Source organism: Brassica rapa, chromosome A09, assembly GCF_000309985.2.
Source record: "Brassica rapa cultivar Chiifu-401-42 chromosome A09, CAAS_Brap_v3.01, whole genome shotgun sequence".
NCBI classification, from domain to species: Eukaryota; Viridiplantae; Streptophyta; class Magnoliopsida; order Brassicales; family Brassicaceae; genus Brassica; species Brassica rapa.
In genome coordinates, this window is record NC_024803.2 from 4,072,101 (window position 1) to 4,081,110 (window position 9,010).

General features: G+C 34.8%; 2 protein-coding genes across 3 annotated transcripts; one reads left to right on the forward strand and one right to left on the reverse strand.

The window, feature by feature from the left end:
• The first annotated feature begins 129 nt into the window (after nt 1-129).
• LOC103837396 lies at nt 130-2,610 on the forward strand. Of its 2 annotated transcripts, XM_009113755.3 has the most exons (5): nt 130-514; nt 594-752; nt 865-999; nt 1,087-1,230; nt 1,541-2,610. In XM_009113755.3, the coding sequence occupies exons 1-5, from the start codon at nt 455-457 to the stop codon at nt 1,892-1,894; spliced, it is 852 nt and encodes a 283-aa protein (XP_009112003.1). In that variant the 5' UTR covers nt 130-454; the 3' UTR covers nt 1,895-2,610. The 2 variants fall into 2 exon arrangements, with proteins under 2 accessions (XP_009112003.1, XP_033135285.1); XM_033279394.1 differs by lacking the exon at nt 865-999 and having other exon boundaries at nt 1,541-1,978.
• Nucleotides 2,611-2,677: 67 nt separating this feature from the next.
• Nucleotides 2,678-8,711, reverse strand: LOC103837397 (APO protein 3, mitochondrial). The gene is made up of 2 exons (XM_009113756.3): nt 4,467-8,711; nt 2,678-3,767 (listed from the first exon to the last, which is right to left on the reverse strand). Exons 1-2 carry the CDS (start codon nt 4,850-4,852, stop codon nt 2,954-2,956), a joined length of 1,200 nt encoding a protein of 399 aa, XP_009112004.1. The 5' UTR covers nt 4,853-8,711; the 3' UTR covers nt 2,678-2,953.
• Between the last annotated feature and the right edge of the window lie 299 nt (nt 8,712-9,010).

The following is a 9,010-nucleotide window of genomic DNA, read 5'->3' on the forward strand; positions in this document are numbered from 1 at the left end:
AATTCAAAAATTTTATAATTGCCCTATTGACAGCTAAATTGGGCTTTTGTTTGGTAATTTAATTTAGTTTTTGTTTACTTATTATTTATTACAAAACTTTGAAAATTATTTAGTGTTTCAAAAAAAAAAAAAATTAATCGGCAATTCTACATTTCTAGTACCACAATTCTGTATGCTTTATAAGAATATACATGTATATTATCACTTTGAAAATTATTTAATCGACAATTCTACATTTCTACTACCACTTGCCTGGTCGTTACGTTGCTCTTACCAATCTCGCCATACATCAAAATTTGTACGTCAAATAGTTCACGAGAATTGAGCTTGCCACCCACTTCGTTGTTTCGCCATGCATAAAACGTAACGTACATCTTTCTCTCAACATGCAGTTATTTTAATACTAAACGTCTACTATAATTAGTTTTCGTGAGGCTAAACTTCCGAATAGAAAATGGGTGTATTCCCTGGATTTGGTAGCTGGATCAACCAGAACAGTCAACAGCCTCTTAAGGTCAGCTTCATATCCATCAATCATAGGACCCGAAGATGTCAAATATATATAAACACATTTTATTCTGTTTGTTGCGTAGGCCGAGTCCAAGAGATCTGAAAATGTCGACTCAGAGGAAGACGATTTTAATTATCCTGATAAGGTCTACTATGATTTAAAGGAGGCGCAGAAGCAAGCAGATCTTTGGCATGAAGCAGAGAAGAAGCATCCATGGCATAATGCATCTCCTAAGATCAAGGTATAAGAGAAATATCACCCCAAACAAAATACAATGCCCATATCTTTTTTAGCCTTGGTAGAATCAAGAACAAAGATCCTTACAAAATTTCTTATGTTTTTAATGTTTGAAGGTGACACATGAAAATGGTTTTTACCATATGAACATAGAATTGACCGTAGGGCTGCCTCCTTATTTTCTCTACAACTTTTTGATTGATCCAGGAAGTGGTACATTTCGCGATTTGCGCAAACGGCGCAACCTTATGGTTTCTTTTCTAATCATTAAAAGATTTCAATGTGGTATATATTAAATCCAGCAATAATACTTGAGACTAAGATTTTATTTTATGAAGGAAAACAAATCAAGAAAGATTTTGTTTGAGAATGGTCCGAGGCAAATGATGAGGATGGAGAAATCTGTGGCTTGTAATGTATTTGGGGTGTATATACCTATCTCGATGAATCTAATCGTCGATGAAAACAGAAAAGATCTTATGGTAAAAAGAGCTTCTCTCACAAGAAACAAACACTTCTGTTTTTGTATTGGTGGAACCTAACCAGGCCCGGCTCTGGCCATGTGCTGGGAGTGCATTTGCACAGGGTCCATTACAATTTTTCTAATTTTTAAGCTTAGATTAGGGTCCAAAATTTATCAAATTTTTTTTTTTTTTTACATAAAAATGCCAGTTTTTCTATTTTTTTTTTAAAGAAAAAGGCTCTAATATTTTTTCAGCTCAGAGTCTAAACTAACATTGAGACGGACCTGAACCTAACTCAGGTAATTTATCTTTTGCTTATTGTGGACAGACACAATATAAGAAAGAGAAAGTAAGATTTATGAAAGCATTCGAGGGTAACTACAAAGTGGAGCCTATATTTGTAGATAAAGAACGTTTGTGCAAAAAGAGGATACCAATGACTCAAGAAGAGTATAAAAAATGCAGTGGTGGCCAAGGAAAGCTTGCGTCAAAACTGACAATAGACCAATACTATCAGCCATATCCTCCTTTCAATCTACCGCCGCTTTCTTGGTTCATCCGTGGGATGACCATCAAAACCTCTAAGTCTCTGCTTGCTCAGGTTCAGGACACGTCTATTGCAATGCGAACGGCTACACCAATGCCAGAGGAGACAACAAGTAACAAACATGAAAAACTCTAGAGCCTAAATGAACATCCACAAATACATGTTTTAAAATTGATAAATTCTCAAAAGTATAAGAATACAATCAAACAAACAAAAAATAATCAAAATAAACAAAATATGTTAATTTGTTAAATAAGAAAATATATAATAACAAAATTCAAATTCAGTTTAAAAATATTTAAATATATATTAGCGTGTAAAAAAGGGATATCAAATATTATATTATATTAAATTTTAAAAATTATTTATCTTCGAGAATTCGGAAGCAAACACTAACCTCAATGAACATGGCTTCTTAATTAATTTTTTCTCTTCATTAAAATAAATATAAAATGAAAAATTTCCATCCGGTTGTAAGTTTGTGTGGTCTGCTTGTATGGTTCTTGGGTTGCTTAGTGTTTCATCTGAGTTTTATGTTCGTAATGCTGTTTTCTTCTTGGATTAAGATCTATTTTGCTTTGTGTCTTATTAGAAGTCAGTGTAAGTTTGGTTTGTTTCTCTTGTTCAGGGTTCTGTTTCTGGAGAATGTATGTATTCTTCCTGTTTAGTTTCTGAGATTGTCCTTTCATCCCCCAGCTATGTATTCCTTCATGTTTCAGTTTAATGAAAAATCCAGATGACCAAAAAAAAAAAAAAATCTCCATCCACTCAAATTAAAATAATTTTGTTATGAACCACAAATAAGGAAAGTGATATAATAGGATAATTATTAATAAATCGTTTACGGAATTCAAAACCAAGATTGCATGATATAAAAGTATTAGTAAATCTTTGAACAAACTATTGGACTAAAATGGATTCCACAATCTTGTTTTGTTTATATGAAAGGAAGAAAACATCTCCTATAACTTTTTATGAAGTTATATAACATTTTTGCCTTAATGGTACAAAACCTCAACGGGAATGTTGAAATTGCATTAACCTCAAAGCTATTGAGAAGCTGCGAAACTGCGAAGTGAGATCACAGCTGCACGGAGCAGAAGAATCAAACATCTAACTATGTTTCCTAATATGTATATGGAGCTTTCGTTTATTCATATCAATTGTTTCTTGATGCTGAATCACATTGAAAGGTCAAGCGACTAGATCGACTTCATCACGTTGAGGGTAAACCACATCGAGTCTCATCATACTCTTGTACTGGTCAGGCACCTGTGCACCACCTTGCACACACAACTCCACGACCGCCGGAGCTTTTCCATAAAACCTCTGCAAGCTATTGTCAAGAGCAGAAGAATCTGGATCCCGAACATGCCAAACATAGTTTGGACCGACCACGTCGTCAATAGTCGCTTCTTGCCACGCGTGCATTCCGTCTCGCATCTGATGTTTTGTCGCTTTACACATCTTCACTTTGTGTCCCTTTGGACCCACTTGAATCTCTGGACAGTAACCACATGTCCACACTTTGTATCTCTCCATCAGTTTCTTGACCCCTGTGACCATTTCAAACCATGAGTCCATCGTCTCGATGCTTAGTTCCTTCAAGCTCTTCTTCTCTGCGCTCATGCAAAGATTATCTTCTTGTAAAGGTGTAGTAACTGCGGTTTCTGAGTTCCCGTTGTTGACTCCCTCGAAATCTACAATCCGTCCTTCGATGCTGTAAACAGGTTTGGATCTACGCTTTGCTGGGAACTTCTCGAGGTCTACGCCTGCCTGTATGCATAGCTCAAGAACAGCAGAGATCTTAGGGACGGTGAATCTCTCGTCGTGGATGACTCTCGGTTTGACAGCACGGTCGTAGAGGTGAAAACATTTTGGGAACAAGACTACATCGCTGGCTCTTCCTCTTTTCCATACATGAGTCGCGCTTCTTAAACCGCTTCCGGAGCCTGTGCAAGTCCTGATTCCATGACCTTCCTTGCCAATGTGAACCTCAGAGCAGAATCTGAGAACAAAGAACACAGATAACTCATCGGCGTTTAAGCTCCAAAACTAAATAAAACCAACTAGTCATCATTTGTGTGCATTTCTCCCTATAATACATTTCAAACTATAAACTCAATTTAACAATAAAAACTTGATCACACACTAAAGTTTTTGATTTAATTTGAAAAAACACATTATTAATAACATAAAACATGAAAATTCAACAAATGTCTTCACACAAACCTCACCAATATTCACAAGTCATCGAGACCTATAACAAAAAAAAAAAAAAACACTTGAGCGAAACAGAGACTTCTCTGCCTATTCTCATGGACGCTACTATCTAAGTACCACCTATCAGCTAACTCAGTTGGTTCAGCTCAAGAACAACAACACCATATCAAAAGAACTAGAGATTGATTACAATCTCATATATAATTAGTAAACTAAAGAGATCTCATGTCGATCATGAATCAGAGAGACTCATCACATCTTCACACAAACCTCAACAATATCCAGCACGCCTCCCTCACAAGTCACAACACTCATCTCTCTCATCAAAACCTCTAACAGGAAACACTCTGAATGAAATAGAGACTCCTCTCTCTACTCTCTACTCTCTCACTACCTATCAGCTAACTCAGTTGTTTCAGCTCAAGAACAACAACACCAACAATATCAAAGCGGATTGCATCTCTCGGAGATGATTCATATATACCTGCAACGATGAACATGAACATGATGATGAACGATTCTAGAGAGGCCGGAGAGTAACGAGGCGCGGCAACGGTGAACTCTGCGAGCCACGTGGACGAGCTCCGGCACGAGCAAACCGTTATCCGGCGGATCTTCGAGTACTCGACAGGGCTGCGATCTCCTGAGCTCTTTCTCCTCCTTGGCGCGACGAATCAGCTCCTTCATCGGAGTGGGATAAGGCTTCCTCTCCGATTTATCCTTCCGAGGCTTGGGCACGTCGGCGTAGAGAGGATCGGCTTCATCATCGTCATCCAGATTGGTTAGGGGTTTGATGGAAGAAGATGAGAAGAAACGCGTTTTGCTGATTATGGAGAGTGAGATTTGCGTGATCCGCTTTCTTCTCTGCATGTTTCTACAATAACTTTTTGTGTACTGATAATCTCAAATGGATAAAAGATGCATACAAGGTGTTCGATGAAATTCCCCCAATGCTCGATTTAGGAGCATGAGCATTTGGTCTTTTATTTGTTTTGTTTTAGTTGTTCGGGTATATAGACATTAAGAACTAGGCATGCGGGGTTGGGATGGTAGTGTTTCGGTTCGGATAGTTCGGTTTGACTAAAATTTTGCCAATCGTAAAAAAAATCGGTTCGCTTTAGTATTCGAGTAGTTCAGTTTTTTTTTTAATTTAGCCGAAGTTTTTTGGTTTTGATTATGTTTTGGTTAAAATTTTGAGTAAAATTGGTTAAATTCGGGTAATTTCAGTTAATTTAGTTAATTTGATTCAAAATTTGGTTAGTTTAGTTCAAAATTTTAAGTAATTTTGGGTAGTTTGATTCCGGATTTTGGTCAGTTCGTTTTGAAATTTGCTTAACAAAATATATATAAAACATTTTTAATATTGTTCTATTTTTGCGTTACATAGTGAAAACGTGACATTGGTCGAGATTTGGAGAAAGATTTAACTAACAAGTTTGGTTAAAAAAAAAGATTTAACTAAGAAGTTAATGTTCTATCAGAGACCAAATTATATTAGATGTACTAGATATATATATTCAGTAGGCCCATCTTTTGTTGGGCTTTTGAGCCCGAACACTTACGGTCACGTAACAACCTCTTTAATCAGCAAAATGTCTATCAAGATTGTTTAGAGATTTAGATAATTGGCAAGGTTCGTTTTGCATTTTCGGGACCGGGAGATTCATTCCACGTGATTTACGATTTTTCAGAAAAAGACTTAAGATGTTATTTTAAACGAACTGCTACGTTATTATTTATCGAAGAGACTTTTTTTTTTGACAAAGATATCGAAGAGACATTGAATTAAATAATATTGTGTGGGTCTGAAGAAATTCATATGGAGAGGTTATGATGAAGATCCCCACTAGAGTGTGAAGTTTCAAATGATGCATGAATGTTTACCCAGATACATAGTGTGTGAAATGCATGGTTTGACCACGTTTCTTTCTTATTTTGCTTTTACATAGCCAAACAAAACTTAGAAAATTCGACGACTATGGGTAAACATAAACTCATACATATAAACTAATAACAACAAATCATTTGTTTAGAATTATAAAAACGTGTGTTCTGGTTAATTCCACAACATGTGGGTTTATATTTATGAAAGCATCTAAAATATGTATAAGTTCAAAATATAGTGGCTATTTTCAAATTTAACAAAATATACAATCTTTTACGGCACAAAATATACAATTATATAATTCAGGGTTAAAAGGTTTGATGCTAAGGCCAGGATTTCGAGTTTTTTTTTTGCATAACAAGGATTTCGAGTTTCAAATTTAAACTTAATCATTAATGGTTTGTTTCACTCGGATTTGGATTAAATGACACCTTAAACAACGTCTTTGATCATTAAAATGGTAAATACAGTATAGTGTTAATTAATCATGGATAAAGCGATACGCTATCGATGAAACTTGCATCTAAATCTTTAAATATGATAACGTGGATAAGTAATCATAGTTGTATAGTATAGTTTGGAGTATAATTGTATTTTAATTGTAACTCGAGTTCAAGTTTATGGCGACTATTTAAATACTACAATAAGCCGACAACATTGAAGCACTGTCGGTCGGGAAGAGTCCGTATTTACACTATGATTTACAGATAGTTAAGAAAATTATTCTTCTCGTATTTTTTTATAATTTGACCCGATCAAATACATATGATTGATATATTTAATCAAAAGGCTGATGGATGACAACGGTTAGAGATAATGAAATATGTTATTACTAATTGACTTGTTAGTGTGGAAGTTCTCTCCGGTGGAGCCATCGGATTAATTTAACACTGAAGATAATCTATATTTTAATTATCCTATGATTTTAAGTCCATTTGACGTACATGGTCGGCTAAAGTTATGTGTTTTGTCTGTCTTTATGTAGAAATTTATGAGTCTTTCGAAGAAAAAACATATATAATGGTCTTGGTATTATGTTTGAATCGCATAATTCTATGTTTTATATGATAAAATGTAGGGTGATTTACAAGTACTAAATAATTTAACAAAAATAACACTGTGCTTTTACATTGACTACAATCAAAAGATAGCACTATACTTTATTTCCTTACCATTCTAGAAAATCATTTTACAGAAACAATTAAACTAACGGCAATCCGTTGCAAACGATAATACATGTGATTAAAGATGCAGGTAGGTAGGGTGCTTTATATGGATGGACCGTTTTAAAGTCAGTGTTTTGTTTTTTCTTCCAGCTTTAATATATGATACTCACTTTTTCTTCGATATAGATAAAAATGACACATTAACAAAAATTATAACTCAATTATTACAATTAGTTGAAGAAGGAATAATATAGTAGAAGATAATCCTCTAATATAATACAAGAGAAACGTTAAACATGACGTCGTCATCTGCAGTGAGGCCTTGACCGTTTCCTCGCCTAAACGACTCTCACGCAACATGCTTGACTAGATGAACCGAACTCAATAGGGAGCAGGTTTAAAAAGGGAAGAGAAAACAAGAAAAACGAGTAATTCTGTCTGGCCGACCTGTGAGAACCACTTGCGTTTGAAAGGGGTCTGCTCTCACGACATGGCGTATGATCGATAGTGTAATACCCCGATCCATCAATGTCAGTGGGTTCTTACGCCCGTTCCTTTAACCCGCCAATCTCACCATCCATGCAACGGTTGAAAGTTGAAACATTAATTTCGAAAATTCTAAAGATTTGTTTGCTATATTTTCAATCATATCATATTTCTTTCAATTTTGGTTTCAATGGTGTGATATCGTAAATCATTTTTCAATAAATTATTTAATATTTCAGTATTTCAACTCAACTATGAATCTTTACAATTATATGTGCATAAGTGATTAAAAATAATCATCTTTTTTTCTGATAAATCCTACCGGCTGACTCGAATCTTCTAAATTTTCAACATATCCTATCCATCCTATTTAAATCAACGTGAAATCAATCATATTAAATACAACATCCGTTCTTTAAAGATACATATTCTAAAAAACCTGAAAGAGGGTCTGTCGTGGACTACACATTCTACTCGGATGTTAGGTACGTGTCTTTAATAGACTCTGGTTTAACCTTTTTTTTTTATAAAAAAAAATGTTTCCTGGTTAAAATTTATTTAAATCAGAACACTTAAGCGCTGAAATGATTTTTATATGTTCCAATAAAAAAAAACGTTCCATTTTCAAGACTGTTTATTAAAAAAATAGTATAGAAATAGTTTATAAATTAGTTAATCAACGTATATTAATACTTTGGAATAAGCAGAGAAAGTTAGGGACGGTCCGTAGGTTAGGGTTCAAAGAGGGGAGAGATTAGGGGAGAGGAAGCATGAGAGAGTGACCCATTATTGAATTTGTGCTCCTTAATCTGGCAACACGTATAGGTCCCATGTGTAATCACTTCGCATCATTTAAATAAATAAATAAATACGCACAACGAAACACAGCCTACCATTAATTAAGTTATCTTTTTTTTGATCAAACACAGCCTACCATTAATTAAGTTATCTTGTATTACAAAATTATATGCTCCCCGCCCCTTTACTATGCAAATTCAATAACCACTCTGTTTATTTTAAAACTAATCATGTGTAAAGGACTAAAGGTTAACCCGAGAACATCCTGTCACGGGTTGGTAATGACAGATTAACAGTGTTACGGAATGATTCCTTTTCTTTTTGCCAGCAAATAATTCAATTAAATATTTTCTGTTGCAATGGGTTTCTACAGTAGAAAGTGACATGATATTTTTTAAAAAACTTTGATGTTATTCTACCGCATACGGAAACTCAAATTATGCCGTATAGTTTTGATAATTGAGGAATACAGTTTGACATAATCACAGATACCAACTTATTTTTTTTGGTGGGGGGGGGGGGGGGGGGATAAAATGTCAAATTCCAAAACAGTTTTGCTCAATAATCAGAAAGACAACAACAAAATGTAGCACATTTTGCTCGTTTTCCATCAACCATATTTCTCCAACTTGCATCATGGACCGATCATCAAGAACATATGAACAAAAAACAAATAAAAAATAGATGGTTACA